General features: G+C 42.0%; 2 protein-coding genes across 3 annotated transcripts in view; one reads left to right on the forward strand and one right to left on the reverse strand.

Annotated features, from left to right (window-relative positions):
- Positions 1 to 22499, forward strand: part of Smim27 (small integral membrane protein 27) — a 26171-nt gene extending 3672 nt beyond the window's left edge. The window contains exons 2-3 of the mRNA XM_026786675.1: positions 21803 to 21995; positions 22305 to 22499. Of these exons, the coding sequence (XP_026642476.1) occupies positions 21951 to 21995; positions 22305 to 22427 (168 nt within the window). The 5' untranslated portion in view covers positions 21803 to 21950 and the 3' untranslated portion in view covers positions 22428 to 22499. The remainder of the gene's footprint in view (positions 1 to 21802; positions 21996 to 22304) is intronic.
- On the reverse strand, positions 10447 to 22163 carry Topors (TOP1 binding arginine/serine rich protein). Of its 2 annotated transcripts, XM_026786674.1 has the most exons (4): positions 21950 to 22163; positions 20622 to 20819; positions 17108 to 17167; positions 10447 to 14670 (listed from the first exon to the last, which is right to left on the reverse strand). In XM_026786674.1, the coding sequence occupies exons 1-4, from the start codon at positions 21950 to 21952 to the stop codon at positions 11749 to 11751; spliced, it is 3183 nt and encodes a 1060-aa protein (XP_026642475.1). In that variant the 5' UTR covers positions 21953 to 22163; the 3' UTR covers positions 10447 to 11748. The 2 variants fall into 2 exon arrangements, with proteins under 2 accessions (XP_026642475.1, XP_005362047.1); XM_005361990.2 differs by lacking the exon at positions 17108 to 17167 and having other exon boundaries at positions 10448 to 14670; positions 21950 to 22162.
- Positions 22500 to 23076: the final 577 nt, after the last annotated feature.

Here is a 23076-nt window from a genome sequence, read left to right on the forward strand (position 1 = left end):
TCTTCTTCCTTCTCCTCTTCCTCCTCCTCCTCTTTTTTTAAGACAGGGTTTCCCTATGTAGCCCTATCTGTCCTGGAACTAGCTCTATATACCAGGCTGACCTCAAAATCAGAGATCCACCTGTCTTTGCCTCCCGAGTGCTGGGATTAAAGAAAGGTGTTACCACTGCCTGGCAAGTGTCTCCTTTCTGAGATTTCTTCCTCAGAATCGTCACCCTGAAAGCTCCAAGGTCCATCTTATAAAAACATTAATTGTGGCTTTTTCCTTAGAGTCTAGCCTCCAACTACCCTGAGGAAGGCTCTCATAAGAAAAGCCAAATGAACTATTCTTATACAGAGAGGCTCCTATCTTTCAAAGGTTCAGTTCTAATTTCTTTTGGGTTTCTGCTGGTGCTTTTATGTTACTGTTCTTTATATTTTGTACACATTTATGTGTGTGCTATGCAAACTCTTGAGCTACTACCTAAATTGTTTTCAATGATTCTCCTGAGTTCTGGGATTACAGGTGTGTTACCACTCCTGGTTTAGGCTTGGGGATTTTTAAGTGCTCGAGGCAGGGTATGTCTCTGCAGCCCAGATTAGCCTAGAACTTCTCATGTAGTTCATGCTGGCTTTTAACTCCTGGTCTTCCTGTTTCTACTTCATGGGTGCTGAGATTGCAAGGTATGCCACTAGATTAGGCCCTAACTATTGGCTTTTAACTGAGAAAAACGAGATCAAGACTTGCCTTCAAAAGCTAAGTGTAACGGAACATGGTGGCACACATCTTTAGCTCCCCAAATTAGGAGGTAGAGGCAGGGAGATTTCTTTGAGTCTGAGGCCAGCCTGGTCTACATAGTGAGTTCCAGATCAGCCAGGCTACATGAGTCAGACCCTGTCTCAAAAAAGGGGGAAAGGGTAATAACATGCCTTGTTTTATGCTTCTAGTGGGAAGTCTTATATCCTTGAATGGCAATGGATTAAATCACAATTGCAATCTGATTCCTAGGTAAAATGTAACCATAGCCAGGGAAGAGGTGCCCCAGGATGGTAAGGAGAAATATTTAAATCTTGGACTCTCTTTGCTTAGGCATTATTGCTCAGCATGTTTTCAGAGTACACACCAAAGCACTTCATAGACAGATACATTAAAAGTCATCTATTCTAGATTGTTTCCAGGTTCTGGCTATTACAAATAATGCTGCGTCCTTTTGGTATGATTGAGAATCCTTTGGGTATAAACCCAAAAGTGGTATAGCTGGGTCTTGGGGTAGATTGTTTCCTAATTTTCTAAGAAATCGCCATATTGATTTTCAAAGTGGTTATACAAATTTGCACTCCTGCCAGCAATGGAGGAGTGTTCCCCTTACCCCATATCCTCTCCAGTATAAGCTGTCAGTGTTTTTGATCTTGGCCATTCTAACAGGTGTAAGATGGAATCTGAGTTGTTTTGATTTGCATTTCTCTGATGACTAAGGATGCTGAGCCTTTCCTTAAGTGTCTTTTGAAAATGTGGTACATTTAAACAATGGGGTACTACACAGCAGTAAAAAATATGGTATCTTGAAATTTGCAGGCAAATGGTTAGATCTAGAAAAAATATATTGAGATAATCCAGGCTCAGAAAGATAAATATGTATTTACTCATAAGTGGCTTTTAGACATAAAGCAAAGAAAAACCAGCCTACAGTCCACAACCCCAGAGAACCTAGACAACAAAGAGGACTCTAAGAGACAGATATAAGAATCTACATAGGAAAAAGACAGGGTCTTCTGAGTAAATTGGGAGCATGGGGATCACAGGAGAGGGTAGAAGGGGAGAGCAGAGGAAGGGAGGGGGAATGGAGAAAAATGTATAGCTCAACAAAAACAAATTTTTAAAAAGTTGTCTTTCTGGGCTTAGGTGGATGGCAAAGGAAGACACACAACAAAGATGTACAAACAGACATAAGTGCACAAACAAGTAAAGTCAGATGTGAAGTGGCATAAACATGGCTCTCACTAAGGGTAAAGGGATGCCTAACTGAGCAGTACATTAAAGAAGTCCTTAGGAATGAGAAGGACTCTGCCATTTAAACACATACAAAAACAGAGGTGGATGTCAGGTAGGCCTCAGAGCACACAAAAGGGCCAAAATACAAAAAGCGTATCTGATCCTGGGACTTTGAGAACACTGAGGAGGTGGCATGAGGTAGAGTGAAAAGTCCACAGGGCCTGAAAGACGAGGAGGAAAGTGCAGCTGAAGAATTTAAGCAAGGGTAACATACCTAAACGGCATGTTTAAAAGGCCTCTCTGGCTCCTTTCCAGAGTAAGTAGATCAGTCTGGAAACGACTTGGTAGGACGAAGGTCAAGAGGGGAACAGTGGAGAATCAGCCGCGAAGGAAGACTGAGTGGCGGGTGGTGTAAAGAAGAAGAAAGCCATGCAGTAAATGTCTGTTTCCAGCATCTGGCCTGGGGATGGCAGTACAATGTTTCTAGAGTGGGAGCCAGACAGAAAAATGCAGCGAGAAGAAATAAAGCAGGTTGATGCAATGGAGTTTAATGGAGGCTACATTTATTAGCTGATTTGGTCAGAAAGACAACCTTATGAAGACAGGAAGTGAGTCTTCTAAGTGAAGAACATTCTACTCACAATGAACAGAAAGTGCAAAGACCCCAAGGCAGGAGCACATGAGAGCCACGCCAGACTTCCAACACTCTTGCCTTTGCATCCTTCCTACAGAATGAACCTGCTCTAGTCCACTAGAATTGCTCGTCACTGACTTCAGGTAAATCGGATGGTGTAATAATCTAATTGACCACACCACTTCTAACTTCCACCTCCGATTAGCAGAGGGAAGATCTCCCAACAAAAACCACGTTACTCCTTTGCTCGGAATTCTTCCCTCCTAAAGGAGTCCGATCTTTCTTTGGTGCTTAATACTTTACCCAGATGCCAACTTTTCAGCCTCAACAAATCCCATCACTTCATATACCAACTACTCTTGAGCTTTGTATCGTCTCAACTACGGCCTGGGCTCACTGATCTATTGCACAGCTAGTTTCTTCAAATACTAAATCACTTCCCTTACCACCTTGTATTCTTTGCGTTGTTTCACCCTTTGGACTCAAACCTCAGGCTGCCTTATCTATTTAGCATTTTCTGTGGCCTGTTAACATACTACTTATTGTGTTGTAACACAGGGCCGTTTTAACCCTTTCCCGCATGTCCTCCCATTTTAAGGGCAGGGCCACTTTTTTTTTGGTTTGTGTGGTGTTCTCTCATGATCTAGGTCAACACTTCTTACACTTATTAAAATAAATTGTTTGTGTATGAGAGGTTTCCTTATACACTTACGCACACAACACACAGCCTGACGTATGATGTCAGAGAGAGCATTAGTTCCTTGTAACTGGAGTTGTAGTTGGTTATGCACTACAGTGTGGGTGCTGGGAACTGAACTAGGGTCCTCTGCAAGAACAAGGGTCTTCCGCTCACAAATTGCAGTCATTTCAAGAACTCCTCTTCCCTTTTTTGGAGACAGGGTCTAAGTAGCCCTGCTGGCCTGGACCTTGTTATGTAGACCAGCCTGACCTCTAGCTCCTTAGTGCTTGATGTTTAGCTTCCACGTTTTATAGCTTGTTTTCTGAGAAGGGTCTTTAATCTAGACCATTTAATCTAGACTGGGTAGCTCAGAATCTGACAGTGTCCATTTCATCCAGTGCTCAGACTAAAGTACACATTACCACATCTGGGTTTTTTTTTTTTAAGATAAGAGTGTTAGGAATCCGAACTCATGCCATATTTGTTGTGCGACTCTTTACTGTCCCAAGCCACCTCCTCAGCCCTGAGGCCCACACCTTAATACTGATGCTTACTCTTGGCAGCTAATGTACAAGTGAAGGAACTCGTCTACACGACAGCTAAGGGCTTACAATATGCAGTAACATTAAGAATAAAAAGACTGGGGTGTTCTCTTTACACCAGAGAATACTAAAAAGAATACAGAAGACCAACTGCAAATGCCCTCGCTGGATGACTAGGACAAAATCTGAGTACGGAAACAAGTGAGGGAGAAGGCTGTCAGCCACTAAGAATCTGTGGAACTGTACTAATAGAAGAAAACAGTCTCATCAATGTCACATCAGGGAAATGTGCATCAATGTAACTTTCAATTAGTTCAGAGAAATACTGCAGGCATTATTCACAAGGTAGTAAACCTATGGAATTGACCTAGATGCTCATTAACAGATGAATAGATTTTATGTACACACACACACACACATTGGTTGGCTATAAAGAATAAAATCATATTCTCAGGAAAGCACATGGAACTGGCAAATGTTACATGCAATAAGCTAGACTCAAAGACAAATGTTGTAGTATATTCTCATATATGTGAAATCTAGATTTAAAACATCAAAGTAGAAGACTCTTTGGAAAATGGACCAGTGAAAGAGGGCAGAAATTAGTGTGAATATTTAAATAGATATGACCAAATTACATCATATACATGGATGCCAGTGTCACAGTAAAAACTTGTCACTTTGTACACCATAAAAAAATTACCATTTTGGCTGGGCAGTGGTGGCACACACCTTTAATCCCAGCATAAAGGGGCAGCTGATCTCTAAGTTTGAGGCCAGCCTGGTCTACAGAGTGAGTTCCAGGACAGTCAAGGTTGTTACACTAAGAATCCCCCTGACCCCCCCCCCCAAAATACATTTTGCACACCATATACTTGTATACTAAAAATTTCAAAAGTAGAAACAAAGCAAATGTATGTGCATACATAGAGAGTATCTAAAGATGGAAACAAGTGCACTAACACATTTGCAGACTGCCAGTGAAGAACAACCCTTCTAGAAATAATTTGGCAATATGAATCAAAAAGCATAAAAATGCTCAAAGCATTTTATCCTCTTCAGGGAACCAATAGGGAGAAAATACATGGAAGTTAAAACTAAGCAGGAGAGATAGCCGGGTGGTGGTGGCACACACCTTTAATCCCAGCACTCAGGGAGGCAGGGCAGGGGATACTGAGTTGGAGGCCAGCCTGGTCTACAAAGTGAGTTATAGGACAGCCAGAGATACACAGAGAAACCCTGTCTCAAAAAACCAACCAAACTAAGGAGAGGTGATGCAGTGACATGCACTTGTAATCTAACACTTACGAGGCTATGACAGGATAGCTCAAGCTGCGGAGTTAAGAGACCGACCTCAGCTACTCAGCTGCACTCTGTGGCACAACTAGAGTTGAGGAGGGGAAAAGCTGCATGCAGAAAAATATTTGCACCCTAACTGTAATGGAAAGGAAATCAAAATGCTCAACTGTAAAGGACACTGCATTACAATATACTACATGTTCTTTTGTTTATTTATTTATTTTTTTTTGTTTTTGTTTTTCGAGACAGGGTTTCTCTGTAGCTTTGGAGCCTGTCCTGGAACTAGCTCTTGTAGACCAGGCTGGCCTCGAACTCTCAGAGATCCACCTGCCTCTGCCTCCCGAGTGCTGGGATTAAAGGCATGCGCCACCACTGCCAGGCTACACTACATGTTCTTTAAACAAGTTATACTCAATGCATTGCAATAAAAGACTAAGTGAACCAGAAAAATTGGTGTTAAAATAGGATTGCACTCTAGTGAAAACTGCAAAAACCCATTTACCCCACACTACAAATACATACACTACAGTGACAGAATGTCATGGTTAACTTGCCAATTTCTTGCAGTAAAATCTTGGTACGTGAATCCTGAAAACTGTGAAAAACAATGCTGCACATTGCTTTGAGCACTCGTGAGCTGCTGCAGTGTAATACAGCAGTCTACATAGCCATGGTGGGCTGTCAGACTAATGAGGCACGTATAACCAGTTACCAACAACTGTTTGTTAAGCCTACCGGTATTCAAAAGCCAAAGTCACCACCAGGTAAAAATTGGGGCTACAAACACACTTTAACATGAAGCTCAGACAGACACCCAGTTTTAGCTGAAGAAAATCACAACGTATGTGGTTTCGTGAGGTGCAAGAACAGTAAGGGATTGTGGGTGGTAGAGCACAGCGAGGGAAGATCAAAGGTGGAGCCTAGCCTCAGATTTCTAAGCCATTTTGCCACACTGGATTTTTATCTTATTCTTAGGGTCTGTCTAAAGCATCATAATGGGAAACCACTGAAATATTTTAAGCAGGGATTGGAATCTTAAAGATTTTACAGATTTTTTTTTTTGCATGGTATCCTAAGGATGGGGGAGAGGGTTATGAGCAATGGTGGACAAAGTGCAGGCAGACAGCAGACACGGAGATCCTAGGAAAGATGTGTGACTAATGAGCACAACTACTTCATAACCCTAATCAAACAGAAGCAGTCATTAAAAGTCTCCCCCCAAAACAAAAACAGCCAGAGTGTTTCAGTCCAAAAATCTACCACTTTCAAAGAGTTATTGAATTATTCCACAAAATAGAAACAGAAGGGACATTTTACAAGGTCATAAATACTCTGGTACACAAACCACATGAAGACCCAACAAAAAGATAATTACAGACCAATTTGTAATCATGGATACAAAAAAAAAAAAACCTCAGCAAAATACTTGTGCAAACTAAATCCAAGAACATAACCAAGATATCCACCATGATCAACTAGGTTTCAACCAGGTAATGTAAGGATAGTTCAACATACATAAAACTGTAAATGTAATCTACCATATAAAACTGAAAGGTAAAAGCCACATGATCATCACACATACAGAAAATGTCTTTGACAAATCCAACCGTTCATGATAAAAGAGATTAGGGATACAAGGAACATACCTAAACATAATAGAGGCAATTAACAGTAAACCAATAGACAACATCAAATTAAAAAGAGGGAAACTCAAAGCGATTGCACTAAAATCAGAAACAAGACAAGGCTGCCCATTCTCTCCATACCTACTTAATATAGTACTTGAATTCTTAGCTAGAGCAATAGACAACTGAAGGAGATCAAGGGGACAAACTAGAAAGGAAGAACTCAAAGTATTGTTGTTTGCAGATAATACGGTAGTATATGTAAGTAACCCCAAAAAACTACTACCAGGAACGCCCACAGCTGACTGGCATTTCCAGCCAAAATCAGTACCCTATATACAAATAACAAACAGAGAAAAATCAGGGAGACAACACTTCACAACAGCCACAAACAATATATTTGGGTGTATCTCTAACAAAGCCAATTGAAAAGACTTGTATGATAAGAACTTTGAGACACTGAAGAAAGAAATTAAGGTATCTGAACACAGAAAGATCTCCCAGGCTCATAGATCAATATGGTCTAATATAGTAAAAATGGGCACCCTACCAAAAGCAATCTATAGAGATAATGCAATGCCTATCAAATTCCAACACAATTCTTCAGAGCTTAAATGAACCATTTTCCTCGTATTTGAAACATCAAAAAGCCAGGATAGCTAAAACAATCGTGAACAATAAAGAACTGCTGGGGTCTCACTGCCCCTGATTTCAAGCTGTATTGCAGGGCTACAGTAATAAAAACAGCAGGGCACTGGCACAGAAACACACTGATCAGTGGACTCAAACTGAAGATCAGACATAAATGCACACATCTGTGGACACCTGGCTTTTGATAAAGCCAGAAATACACAAGGGAATAAAAGAGATCAACAAATAGTGCTGGTCAAACTAGATGTCTACAGTTGAAGAACACAACACATCCATATTTATCACCCTGCACAAAACTCAAGTCCAAGTGCATCAAAGACCTCAACATAAAACCAGATAATCTGAACCTGACAGAAGATACATTGTCTCCTGGGCCTTCAACACATTGGCCCAGGAGACAACTTCCGACAGAACACCAATTGTATAGGCACTTAAAATCAACAATAATAAATGAGACCATGTGAAACTGAATAGCTTCTGTAAGGCCAAGGACTCCATCATTCTAACAAAGTAGCAGCCTAGAGTAGGAAAAACATCTTATTAACCACGCATCCAACAAGAGGGTTAATATCCAAAACATATAAAGAACTAAAATAACAAGAAAACAGATAACCCAATTAAAGAATGGGGTATAGATCTAAATAGAATTCTCAAAGAGGAAACTCAAAAATGACTGAGAAACACTTTAAATGTTCAATGCAAATTGAAACTACTTTGAAATCACCTTTCGTCCTTTAGAATAGCTTAAGATCAATAAAACAAGTGAACACTCATGCTTGCAAGAAATGTGGACTAACAGGAAGACTCATCCATTGCTGATGGAAGTGCAAACTTGTAAAGTTGCCATGGAAATCAGTGAGGTGGTTACTCAGGAAGATGGCAATCATCTACCTATACTACTCTTTAGCATGTTCCTAACAGACACTTCATCCTATCAGAGACACTTGCTCAACCATATTCACTGCAATAGTCAGAAATTGGAAACAACCTAGATTCAGAGAGAGAGACAGACAGAGAGGGAGGGAGGGAGGGGGGGTATGGAAATCAATCATGAGAGCTGGAGAAATGGCTCAGAAGTTAAGAGCACACTGGCCACTCTTCCAGAGATTCGGAGTTCAATTCCCAGCAACCTCATGGTGGCTCACAACCATTTCTAATGATCTGGTGCCCTCTTCTGGCATGCAGGCACACATGCAGGCAAAACACTATATATATAAATTAAAAAAAAAATCAAAATCACAGATGAATGGATGGACCTAGAAAAATCCTGAATAAGGTAACCCACACCCAGAAAAAAGAAAAGTTTGTATTTGTTTATATATGGATATTAGCTGCTAATCCAACAACAACCAAGATACAATCCACAGAACTGGAGGCTAGGCAGAGTGCAAAACTTGGGGGGGGGGGCAACGGCACACAACAGACAGATTTTGTTAGGAAAGAGAAATAAGAAATAGATGGGTGGAGGAGGAGCTGGAATGGGAAGATCAAGTGGGGAAGGAACAAGGTACAGGAAGATGAGGGAGGAGGGCTAATGGGAAGAGACAGCTAAAACTCAGGGGCATTTTAGGGGTGGTATAGAAACCTAAAACAGTGTAAGATTCCTAAAATATATACATCTACAACGGAGCACTAAATGGTCACCCAAGTAATGGGAGAGACAGATCCCCAACTGGCCCTCTCTCTCCTTTTCTGTTAGTTTGTTTTTTTGAGACAGGGTTTCTCTGTAGCTTTGGAGCCTGTCCTGGAACTAGCTCTTGTAGACCAGACTGGCCTCAAACTCAGAGATCCACCTGCCTCTGCCTCCTGGGTGCTGGGAATAAAGACATGCGCCCAACTCATCTGTCACCAAATGTAGTTTCCAGCACCAGAACTGGGTAACATCTAATTGTTGGCCAAAGGGAATCCACAAAACAAGCCAGGCTGTTGCCAAAAGGTTGTTCTTAACTAATGACAAGGACTCACAGCTGAAGACAATACCCACACAACTCATTCAACATAGAGACGTCAAGCTGAAGCCTAGACTTCACCCCTAGGTTCTAGCATTTTTGGTACAGGAAGGTACTCTGTCATGCTACCGAAAGAGAAATGTACATGCCAACCTAGCTATAAGCCCTGCCGATGGACCTCTGGAAGAGCAGCCAGGGTTTGTACCAACGCTCCAAAATATGCCAGTACAATGGCGGCACAAAGCCTGTGGGAGCAACCAATCAGTATCTGACTACAGCCCTACTCCATGAGACAGAACCCATACCCAATACTACTTGGGTGACCAAGAATCTGAGACTAGAGAGCCTAGGGACCTAGCCTAGGGTAAAACCAATACTGGTCCTAACAAGAAAAAAAGAAGTAAATGACTTCTAGTAACATTCTTCTATAATCATAGATCAGTCCTCAAGCTTCCTCCAGAAACAGGAGGAAACAAAAAGACCATGGACAGAGATAATTCACTTCTCAGCCCATCAAATCCCTCAGCCTGGGGGATCCTGCAGAGGAAAGAGTCTAAAAAGCAAAGGGGATGGAGGATATCAAAACAAGACCCTCTAAATCAACACAATCAAACCACAAACAAACTCAGAGATTGAGGCAGCATACACAGGGCTTGCATGGGTCTGTCCCAGGTCCTTTGCGCATATATATATATAATTATGGTTTCCAGTTTAGTGTTTATGAGATTCCTTAATGTGCAAATGAGTGGGTGTTTACTGAAGCTCCTCTAGGGCTCTTTTCCTTCTGTCTTGTCCAATTCCGATGTTTTTGTGTGCTATATGTTATTATTTTCCCTTAGAAGACTGTATTTTCTAATGAAACAGATAGGGAGTGGATTCAGATGGGAGGGGAGGATCTGAGAGAAGGGAAAGCAACCTCCCCCCAAAAGTCCAAAGCTTCTTGCAACTGCAAAGTCCATTTTTTCCCCACTATTTCTCACTGTGTGAATTTCAAACTGTCAACACCAACTTTAGAATCCTATAATTAAAGATAGTTTCTACTGTCTTTAAGCAAATCTTTAGGATGTTTTTTTTTTAAACCAAAGTTGTTTCTAGAGGGTTCTTTCAGCAACCCTATCTCTAACATGCTAGGCCGAATTCCGGCTTTGGATCTCTTCCTTTCAGATACATTGCTGTCAACTTATTTTCTGCATTCTAACTCAAGTATGATCTCAAGAATCCTCAGTTCAGATCTCCATTATGTATTCTTCATAAACACACACAATTATACAGTTGTACCATATATAATATATATAATTGTATCTACTCTCCAGAGAACTTACTATAGTTTGTAGTGCTATATTTACATAATTGTTTTAGCTAAACAATCTGTAAAATACACGAGGACAAGGAGTCTACCTGCCTTGTTCTCCCACTAAAACCCAATACAGACTTGTCAGGCAGCAAGCCTTCCAATTTCCAGTCAAGAATGAAACCAGGAAAACAAGGCAAATTGAAGCCTAAATCTAGATTAAGTTCAAGCTCTGATCTTCAATGAAAATCCTTTTATTGAGCTAGATAGAGAGCCATTTTATTTTCTCTAAAGATTAAAAATAAGGAGTCACTTGATGTGAAAAGTTGCCAAAGAAAAGTTTGGTCAGGGCTTGCATTTTGTATTAAGCCAAATGCTAGAAAGTAATTTTCCTTAAGAAAATAAACACTCAATGTCAGTTAATGAAGGCCCGAACCAACCACTGAAACTGGGACCTGTAAATGGTCACCCGGTTTTTAAGACTTTGGCTCTAGCAAACTTTGAAGAAAGCAATGTTGCACAGTTAAATGTCTTGAGTTCTTTTACTGTGTCTATTTTATTGTCTTTTATTGAATACACATTTGTTTTACTGCCAGTCCAGATAAACAAGTATATAAACAAGATACTAAACTCTACTTTTGGCAGATGTCAAGATAACCTGTGCAGATTAAAATGATGTATTTCACCCTAAGAAATGGTTTTCAATCATACATTTTTTTATGAAAAATAACTGTCCAAAAGCATTCTCCCAGCTTGTAACACATTTTCAGAGTAACTCTCAAAAAAAAAATTCAAAAATACTACCATAAAAATATGCCAATACCATATGGCTTTAGGAAATAACTTCTAATTTTTTTATTTTTATTTAAAAAGGTTCCCAAGTTTTAAATAAACTGCTAGCAACGTTTTCTTCACTTAAAAGTGCATATATCTGGGGACAGGACATACATACCTTTTGAACAAATGATTTTTACAAATTAACACACACACAAACACAAAATATTTTGAGGCAAAGTTTTTTCAACAAGTCATCTAGACTGCAGTAGATGACTTCCCCCCTGTATTTTTCTATAGCCTCTGAATTATCAATGAGATGCTTTGGCAGTTTTAAGACATATCACAGTCTCCATCAAGAGCTGCAGACAACAGCGAGGTCCTTGGAGATGACAGTGGTCTTGATGGCTCAGTCTGAATAGATATGTTACTGGACTGGCTCTCTAAATCTGAGGCAAAGGTGCTTTCTTCTCTTACATCAAGAGTTTGTTCAACTGAGACTGCTGGTGGTACACTATTATCCAAGGTCCGGCTGGTACTCAAGTCATCAGAAAGTGCAGTAACATCACATTCCTTATCCAGAACACCAAACTCATCTTCTATTGTGACAACATCTCTCGTTTCAAAGGCTTCCAAGGAAGGAGTCACAACTTCACTGTGGAGAGGCTGTGGAAGGTTACCATCGCTGCATTCCACAGCTGCCTTCACTTCAGGGTCCTTGTCACTGTCACTGTCGATGGTTATGACAACTGGGGAACGGGAAGTAGTATCTCCATGGTGTTTTTTATGCTTCTTCTTATGCTTCTTCTTTTTCTTCTTATGGTGTTTAGTTGCATCAGTAGTTTTTCCTTCATAAACTATCTCTACACTCAGGCTACGTGTCCTCCTTTTCCTCTTCTTGTGTTTTGTCTCTCTGTCTGATGATCGGCTATCTGAAAAGCTGTCACTCTCATTTTTATAATTTCCATCAAGTTTTGATGATTTTTGGTAGTGACTGTCCTTCACTTTGGAAGCACAATCACGAGACTGTTGAGCCACTTCATTAGTACCTTCCAAATGCCGGGTTTTGTACTTTCGTTTCCCTCCAGGCTTTTCGTTTCTCACCCGGTCAGGCCCAGTAGATGTAGTCCTTGATCTACTACTGGACACGCTCCTTGATCTGTGTCTTTCATAGTAGTAGTATTTCCTTTCACTGTGATTCTTCTTCCTAGCATTTGTTCTTTCAGAAATAGACTGAATTTTGAACTCTGGACTTGAAGATTGCCTAGAATAACGGGCTCTCGAAAGAGTCCTTTTCCTGTATGACGACTCATAACCATCTCTGTCCTTGTTTCTGCTATAATAAGTGTATTCCCATTTATATTTGCTTCCATAATTATTTCTCAAATAATAGCGATCTCGATTTCTGCTTCGTGATCTTCTTTTGCCATGATCACTGCTACGAGATCTTGATCTGCTGGTGCTTCCGCTACTCAGAGAAAGTGTCTGGCTTCTTCTTGACCAGCTACTGTCTCTAGTTCTGGATCTCTTTTTGTCCCTTCTTGCTCTAGGTCTGCTACTACTCTCCCTACTTCTGGATCCTTTGCTCTTCACTCTTTTCTTCCCATGATGCTTCCTGTGATTTCTCTGATCATGCCCACTTCTGCTCTGGGACCATGAGTCTGAACTTCTCGATCTTCCCCTCTTTCGGTGTCGATTGCTATATGGGGAAGAAGCTCTGTCTCCTCTCGTGGATGAACTGTCTCTGGGAGTTGATGTAGATCGTTTCTCTTCTTTCTTTGATTTTACTCTTGTATCAGAATCACAATGGCTTTTACTCACTTGTTCATCCTTTCCAAGAACAGAACGTGGAGATGAACATTGACAAACATCACTATCATCAGAACTGTAAGATTGTTCTTGTTCTTGTGTCTTCACCGTTTCCATTTTCTCATAAGAGCCCAACTCCTCAGAATCAGAAGACAGCTCAACAAGTTCTGGGGTCCTTTCAGCTAGTGGTTTAACAAACCCAACAATGACACAATTGTCTGATGAGGAGTCACTGTCATTATTTAGGTCATCATTCGCCTGTACTCCTTGTACCTGAGGGGTGGCTCCTGTAGGGACAAGTTCTTCATCTGAACTATCTGATGAATTTAAAAGGGAAGACATTCCAACATGCACTTGCTCTGAACTTGAGTAAGATGGTCCGGGAGTTTCATCATCCCATGGTGCCTGCCTAACAGTGGATACATTCATATCCAGCTCTTGAGTCTCAGTCTCATCTGGTGATATTGTTATGACTGAAGAATCAGAATGGCTGCCTTCTTCAGACGAAGGAGGGCAATCATAATTAGCATGCTGGTCAAAAGCTGCCATGTTGAAAGGAGATCGAGCAAAACTGATAAATTCGTGTATAAAATGCTCAGTTCGATTAAGCAAAAATGGTCTTAAGTCAGACACAAATGCCTGACTCTCCAAATCATAGCGAGTAACATTGCTCATAATGATGTGCTGGACAATATTGACTAAAGATCCATGGGCTCCAAAAAGAACTGTAAGCTCACGTTTTAACCAAGGAACTAACCTATGAAGGCAAGCGGGATTTCTACGGAAGAACTCAGCCGAAATATCCCTGTAGCGGCCACCATCTTCAATGCTTCTAACTCGAACACCAGCACGATAAAGAGTTCGTCTAAAATTAATAATATCTTGTTCTTGAATTTTCCTCAAAGATCTTTCATCTGCAGTAGCTGTCCTCCTTAATGCCATTTGTCTCATAAATTGAGGAATTTCAACTTCTCTAGGTCTTGCTGAGATGCCTAACCCTTCAAACAGCACTCCACTGTCTGGTGGGGTAGTTGTTCTTCTATTTATAGTAGTACCAGATGAGTAAAGGGAAGCATTCCGTTCTCTTGTCATAGTTGTCCGGTAGCGGAACCTTCGAACCTCAGGAGCAGTAAAAGAACCATTATATGAAGGCCTTAGGACATATTCCTTGAAGTCATCTTCAGCCCTCACAGAATGGAAAATAGAATCAAAGGGCTGTTTACACAGTGGACATTCAGCTTTGTTTTTTGACCACTCTTGCACACAGCGGAAACAAAACTTATGTAGGCATCGATCTAAGTAAGACACATTATCGAATCTGTCCAAGCATATAGGACACTTAGAATCAGGAGAGGCATCAGCCGGGACCGTCTGCTGTAATTTGCTAGTGCCAGCTTTAGGTGAAAAGTTATCCATTTTAAATTCCTTAGCAGCCGAGGCCATCATCTGTAAAAGAAAGAAATACATCAGTAACTCGATGAAAGGACTCTGTTTATACTTAGGCAAAAATGGTTTAATACAAAAAAACAGTACAAAATAAAAGCATAACAACATGGCAATTAAAGCACAAGCTCCGAGATCTTATTTCCCAGGATAAAATCCTCTTCTGTGCTCAAGTGTTACTATCTGTACTTGACCTTCACCTGTAGGTCAGACATTTCCCAGTATGCACTCAAGTATTTGACACAAATATAGGAGCACAAAAGCAAACGAGCACCTATGTTCCCCACTCAGACTTATTTACATTTTCAGAGATTCTGTTATTTCTGACACTATGATCACTGTTTCCTTCTAGACTTGCTTATATCTCTATATAAAAAAAAACACACCTCTTGTCCGCAAATGTTATTTTCACATATGGTTTTGTATTTTATACACACACACACACCTCTAATACCATGGTCTAATTATGGTCTAACTATAATATATGCTTCTAATACCATAGCTTATTTAGTAACAGTTTCACTACTGGGTGTTTATGTTTTTAAAATAATCTATGAAATAATTTATGTGCACTCAATTTGTTTTATATGAAACAGTATCTTTCTGAAATAGTTTCTATAAAATACACATGAGGATGTTCACCTCATGTTTAAGTCAATGCTAGTTTTCAGTGAAAGCTTTACTAAGAAATGGGTCTTTCAGTTTAAAAGCACAGGAAGGTAGCACATGGCTCCAAGGGCGGAGGAAATGTCAGCTGTGGTGACATCACAAGGACAGCCAGCCAGTAGCAGGACTACCACATTATTATGTTCAATCACTGATCATTTCTAAGTATTTCTTTTCATTTTGAGACAAGGTTTCCCTGTGTAGCTACAGCTATCCTAGAACTCATTCTGAAGATTGGCTGGTCTTGAAGGCTCAGAGGTCCGCTTGCCTCTGCCTCCTGAGTGCCAGGATTAAAGGTGTGAGCCACCACCGCCCAGCATTTCTAAGAGCCTGTCATAGCTTCTTTTGTTGTCTTGGTTTGGTTGAGACTGGGTCTTGCTATGCAGCCCACACTGACCTCCAAAACAGGGTATTGCTCCCATCTCTGCTTCCTGAGTTTTACGACTATAAGAGCAGGCCACCAGACCTAACTTTTTTTGCCGAATTTAAAAGTGAAACCACAAGGTGTATCGTGTGTTTGATGTCTCTTTTCTTACTGTCTGCATTCCCATCACTGAGAATGCTAATGATCAGTTTTCTTTATATATATATATATATATATATATATATCCTATCAGGTTGTAGCTTATAAAGTGAGTTTGTTGGAGCTGAAATCAAATATCCATTGTATTTCAGTCCTCTCTGTAAAGCCTCTTATACTCCATTTTTATACTATCTTGTACATATTGAAAAATTCTGTCTGTTCTCTAAGATTTCTCTGGGTCTAGTACTCATCTTTCACTCTCATAATAAACTCCACCACTACGCAAATGCTAAGTTGGCTGAATAATAAAATTATTACTTCCTAAATAATCTACTCATTGATCTGAAGGAAAAAAAATCAAAAATACTTAAAAAACCATCTCTGGAGCATAGATTTTCCAAATTAAACCATGTTCACTTCAGGCATTTTGACTTTCTCAGAAAGATACTTAAGAGAAAGACAATTAATCCACACAAACGCTTCCTTAATGATCCAGGTATTTACAGTCTTCTATTCAGAACTCTTCACTGGTCTTGGAAAGTGGATTACAGATACACAATTCTAATTGCTTTCTGCTGTTTATTAATCATTTATGTGGTTCTGGGGAACGGAATCCAGGGTCTCAAAAATGTTACCAACAAGCCCCAGCCCCAGCCCCTTTGAATGTACTTAAACTCTCAACAATAAGCCGGGCGATGGTGGCGCACGCCTTTAATCCCAGCACTTGGGAGGCAGAGGCAGGCGGATCTCTGTGAGTTCGAGACCAGCCTGGTCTACAGAGCTAGTGCCAGGACAGGCTCCAAAGCCACAGAGAAACCCTGTCTCGAAAAACCAAAAAAAAACAACAACAACAAAAAAAAAACCTCTCAACAATATCACAAAACTTCAGTACTTCCCTCTGCAAACAGTAATCAACTCATTCAGAGAAAGGTTTTTTAAAGTCATTTAAAAGAGAAAAGAAAAAAACCTTGTAGGATGAAAAGCAGTTTGTGCTCAGAGCAAACAAATGGCAAAGAGGGAAGGCACTGCAAAAAAAGAGCTGACAACCAGGCAGGCTTCAACTAAAACTAGCCCCCAAACCAGAGGAACCTGCAGCACTGACTTTAGTTGACCCCTCAACATAATAGAGTTGAAAAAAGTGATCAGTAAATTTCAAGATACAATACATTTTATCTTAATTTGCTTCTTTGGAAGGAAGAGTTTTAATGTTTACTAAACATTTCTAATACGAAAGAAATTTACAACTCAGACCTTGGAATATATGTAGCTCAGTGGTAGGCCTGTCTGGTACAGGTAAGGCAGTCCTGGTTTCTATTTCCAGTACCATAAAAGAAAAACAAAGGAAAAGAAATCACAACTCAGGATTAATTACAGAATACTAGACTGCAAACTCCAAACATCAATGAAGTACACTTTTTGATAAAATTGATCCTTAAATTTTTTCTAATTTATTTCCACTCAATATATTTAGCTACACAATACAGTGCTAGTTAGAAACATAAAATATCAATCTAATGGTAATGAGATTATATGTTCGAAAATCAGCACTAAATATTAAAATTGACTATTAAACTACAAATGAAGTAGAGTCATTGTGACTTAGCAATTCCTCTGTTGGTACTTACTCAAAAGAAAATACAAAATATACCCAAACAAAATTCCCAAGTCACAGATTAGTTACTGGTATCTCAAATGTGGTCATTGAAATGTCATGTCCATCAACTGACGGATTAACAAAATGTGGTTTGGTACTATCAACACAGTCAAACCCAGGCTGGGGAAGTCACTGGCTCAAAGGGGATCAACTGATGGTTTTGCTAATGCTGCTCCCAACCTTGGTCAGAGCCGATCTTTTGGGTAATGCAGAGACTTATTACTGGTCATCAAAGCATTGAGACTAACAATCTGAGTGCTTGACAACTCAGAGGAGCTGTGGTCACCGGCTGGGGAGACGTCCCCTGCAAAGGATCCAGGCCTAGTTCTCATACCAACATGGTGGCTCACAATCACATCTATAACTCCAGTTCCAGAGAATCGTGTGTGTGTGTGTGTAGGACTCTCTAAGTCTCACCCTGAGGCCATACTGATGGTTGGTGCCCATGCCCCCAGTATATCACCCATACAGCCAGATATGCATAAGGCAGCACTAACCTTACCTAGTGGGTTATATAAAAAAGATATGCACACAAAACTACTTAGCAATAACAAGTAATGAAGTACTGAATCTACAACATAACATTCTAGTAAATAAAAAACAAAACACACACACACACAAACCCATATACTATATGGCGTCATTCATAAAATGACCCAAACAGTCCTATCTATAAAGAGGAAAAGATGACTTGAGCTGGTTATGGGATTTCTTTCTGGGAAGATGAAAATGTCCCATAATTAGATCCGGATGATGACACACACCTAGGTAAATACACTAACAATCACATTGGGATAGCTAGAAACCTGAAATGGGAGATTTGCACAAGATTTGTAAATATGGAACTGTTTATATTTTATATTTCAGGATTTTCGTTTTTTAGAAGCCTCATAAATGTTCCTCTACCCAAGAAACCTAAGGTTTAGAACTATAAATTTGCTCCCCCAGAGCAGATGAACCTGCTCTGCTCCTACTTCTAAAACAGCCAAATCCAAAACTTAAGGAAGCACTGAACTTTGCCTTTCCTAAATCTTCAAATCTGCAGATTCTAACAAAGATAAAAACCCTTTATGTCATAATTTGGGGAAATTTCAGAAAACAGGATCAAACATATCCAGGGAAAATTGGTACAGACAAAGAGTCAGAAGTGAAATTTAATGAAAGCTAGACTGGGAGTTTGGAAAACTGCATGAATTTTACGGTTTTCTTTTTCTCCCCCTTTAAAAGTCAAGACTTCTATAAAAATTATCTTCTATAGTATTCCTTAAATTATCACTGGACAGAGAACTTAACCATCTGACTGTACTTTAGCAATGTTAACTTTAATGTAGCATCAGTCAACACTGAGAATTGCCACTTGTAGGGTGGTGGGGTAGGGAAGAACCAAGTCTCACTATGGACCCCTGGCTGACCTGCAACTCAGGTCTGCCTGCCTCTGTCCTCTGAGTGCTGGGATTAGAGGCTGGTGACACCATGTCTGGTTAGAATCACCAACCACTTCTTAGTTTGAAGTCCCCAGAGACCAAGCTGGGACGAAGTTATTTCTCAGATATTCTCAACTCTAAAATGGAATACTGGTAGTCATTTGAAAGAGGACAAAAAAAGGTTGTGGAGGGATGTAACTCATGTCACTCAGCACTTAGCACAGTGCTCTACATATAGGAAGAATACGGAAAAGTTTGACGGTCACAGCAACTCTGAGGGGTTTCCAAAATAGTCAATAGCAAATAAGTAATTAACAATTATATGCTTAATGTATCTAAGCAAGGTGGTTAACAATGTTCACAAGTGGATAAACTGGAACAATGACTGTTAAAAGCAATCTGGGTTCTACTTGCGAATCTGAGTAGTTTAAATCATCTAAAAGTTGTATGACATAAATGACCAAATTTAGTTTCTTATTGGAGGTGGGGGTGGTGGTTTCAAGACAGGGTTTCTCTGTGTAGCACTGGCTGTCCTGGAACTCACTCTGTAGGTTACCTCCTGAGTGTTGGGATTAAAGGCTTGGGCTAGAATTTCAAGTACCACTAATAAAAAGAATTTATCGGAGACAGGTACCCTGAGACATCCTATAGTCCCAGCACACTGGAAGACGAAGGCAAGAGAGCCAGAAAATCAAGGTCATCCTCTGCTACATAAGGAACTCCAGACTAGTCTTGGCTACCAGGGTCACTGCCCCAAAATGGGGGATGAGCAACATTGGAATTATATTTGCTGTGAAAGCCATTCCCTCCAGGGAAGTATGATTGTGGCCAACAGCAGAGCTTTTCATGCACTAAAAATCTAAACCCTCGAATCCTCCCAGACAACAATCTCTACCTATTAGGAGCCTTGGGCACCTGTTTCTCGTTTTTTTTTTCCCCCCTCTTAATCTAGAAATGTACTCACCAAAAATGCTTCCCAGTTTCCTTTTGCTTTTTAAATCTCTGTGCTTAAAGGCAGGCAGTGGTGGCACATGCCTGCAATTCCAGCACCAGAGGATCTATGTGAGTTAGAGGCCAGCCTGGTGGTTTAGTGAATGAGTTCTAGGACAGCCAGAGATACACAAAGAAACTGTCTTGAAAAACCAAAAAGAAAAAAGAAAAAAAAAAAAAAAGAGAAAGAAAGAAAAAGAAAAAAATCTCTGTGCTCACCTCCTCACTGGCCCGCTCTAGTCTACAAATCAGAAACCACCAGGCCCGGAAAGCAGCACTAACTAGACGGGTGTTGTGGTCAGAGGACACTGCACAACTCCACTAGTCTTAGTGGCTTCCTTAGCCTGAACCGGCTGGCGCGTATGGAAAGACAACCACACCACCTAAGTTACATAACCCGAGCAACTGAAATGCTACTCCCATTTCACAGACAGGGTCCCGGCTGGGGACCTGCCAAGGTCACACTTCCCAGCGGTGGCGGCTGCTCTGCTTGGACAAACAACTCCTTCCAATCTCGAGTCCAGCTCGCGCCCCTCGGGCAGCGCAGCGAGACACTCCCCTCCTTCGTCCACCGCCCCGCCGAGCCACAGGTGCCCCGCTACCGTGGTGACGTCGCGACCCCGGCCCTCGAAGGTCCAGGCCGTAGCCTTGTTCCCGCAGCCGCCGACCCCACGCCCATTGTTCCCAGCTTGCTCACCTCCGAGGACGCGGCGGCAGACCCCGCTGGGCCGCCGGAGGCCAGCTCTCGTCGGCCCAGTAAGCTCGGCCGGTGGCGGCAGGATCCGCGAAGACGTACCCGGCGGCTTCGGCGCCTCCCCTCCTCTGCAGGCGCCGGAGGGGGCGCCTCTCCCTCCTCGCGAGACAGCGGAGACCCCGGCGGCGGCGGCTGCGACCCCTGTGACGGAGAACGCTCATCACCGAAGGCAGTTTGGGGGCGGAGAGAAGGCGAGACCCACCCCCTGCCCGTGCAGCACGGAGAGCCCCACCCCCCCGGCCCGGCGCATGCGCCGCGGGCGGGGGCCCCCGTACACCAGACCCTGCCCTGCCCCCCACCGCGGGGGGCGCCCGTCTTTGGGGAGACGAGGCACCAACGCAGTAGCCACTGCCAAAGGGGCGGAAACCCGACACCCGAAACCTGGACAAGCTGCCCGGGTTCTCCCTAGTGTAACAAGGATTGCACTGAGCAACCACAGCGCCCTCGTCCTCACGTCTTTTTCAGCTGGGATGAGCCGCAGTCGCCGAGCGCTTCTGCAGACATGACCTTTCTCCCAGCGGCCTGCTTCCCATTTTCCGCTCCCCGAAATCTAGATTAACATTGAATCCGACACCTCTGCGCCCCAAGCCGCGCAGCTCCGGGACCTGCCAGGCAGGCCGCCCCTGCAAACACAGCATCCTCGGGCTCAGCTGCACGCTCGCTTGCCAAACTGCCTTGCTTGGGGCTTAGCAGGCCACACTTGCTGAGATCCTAGACTCCATAACCGTCCCGTCAACAAGTCAGACATTTTAAAACGCCACATATTTAAAAATATTTCCAGCAGTAAGCGACAGTATTCTGACTAGTCGCTCTTGATGAACGGCCTAATTAAGATTCCAGCGATTCTTTAGTTATATAAACGAGTGGATGATATTGTTCATGCCAAACATAAACATATGGACGTCTATCCACATTTTGTAGAAATGGATGCGGGTGTGGGGCGGCAACTTTTAATTCTCCCAGCGTTAACTATTTTCAAATAAACTTTCATGCACACAATGGCATGCTATTTTGCGTTAGTATCGCACTGCGACTGGAGATAAACGAGTTGAGAAATGCCCACGTAAGCGCAAAAAAAGCGCGATTTTAACATTTTCTCTTTTATTTCCTCCGCTGCCTGAAAGGCGGGCTAGGCCCGGATCACGTGACGCGCTCCAACTCTGGGCGGAAGCGCGCCTGGGACCGCGGAAAGATGGCTGCTGCAGCGGGGTGGACGTCGCCCAGGAGCGGGCTCTAGGGTTCGCGCCACCCCGTCCCCGTCGCTCCCTTACCATGAGGCCAGTGAGTCGCCGCACCCTGGACTGGATTTACTCCGTGGTAGGTAACCCGGGCGTTGGAACTCCACAGCGTCACATCCCACGGCCCGCAAGCCGAAGGCCGACTGTTTGCTTGCAGTTCGGAACCCCAAAACCCATTCCTAACTTGAGCGTTTACGCCCAGCTCTGAGCTCCTCCTCTTCCTGGAGGACACGCTCTTCCGCCCCTGACGTCAGGGCTTCCGGGGCCAAGCCCCGAGGGTGCCTTTGAGTGACTCTGACAATCTGCTCCCACCTGTAGCTAGTAACCTGGCTTAAGCAGAGAAAGGACCCAGTGCATTGATTTTTCCCCCCCTTTCCTTCCCCTTTAGTTGCTACTTGTGATCGTCTTGCTTTCCTGGGGATTCATCATCTATGCATCAACTGTAGCTGCGCGAAGACAGCTGCACAAGGAGTTTCCAGATAAATTCTTTGAAATGAATGAACTTTGGTAATTCTTAGCAAACACAGTTCTTTTCCCCCAAATGACACCTATGTAGACTTAAAAGTAAAATTAACAATCCAAATTGCATATTGTCTTTTGTGATAAGCGTTAAGTTAATTTTTGAAATGGATGTTACAGCCGTTTTTGTATCAGGTCATAGATTTTCATTCTAGTGCTTCAAACATTTCATATCCTTGTAGCACGACTAATAAAAACCCAGAGACAGATAATTGGGGTTCATCTTGAAGGTCAGAAAAGCAAAACAGCCAGCTCTCACCTCTGCCTCAGTCTGAAATGACGATCCTGCCTCCAGGAAACTCAGAATGAGACTGTGAGAGCTGTCTTCACGCATTTTATATTCCTCCCTAGTGCTGGGATTAAAGGCGTGCACCACTACCACCCGGTAAACTAGTGTGGCTACTGGGCTTAAAAGTGTGTGTCACCAATGCCTGGTCTGGAAGGCTGATCAGTGTGACTTATTTTACTCACTGATCTTCAGGCAAGCTTTATTTATTAAAATACAAATGAAATATATCACTACATATCCTCTTGCCAAATCAGTACATAACAAATCTATTGTGACTAAAACGTATTTTGCATCCTGTTTATCAAATAGGAAAAAAAATAGCTGATGGCTCTGTTTAGTATTTGCCTTTTTA

Source organism: Microtus ochrogaster, linkage group LG5 (genome assembly GCF_000317375.1).
Source record: "Microtus ochrogaster isolate Prairie Vole_2 linkage group LG5, MicOch1.0, whole genome shotgun sequence".
NCBI lineage: Eukaryota > Metazoa > Chordata > Mammalia > Rodentia > Cricetidae > Microtus > Microtus ochrogaster.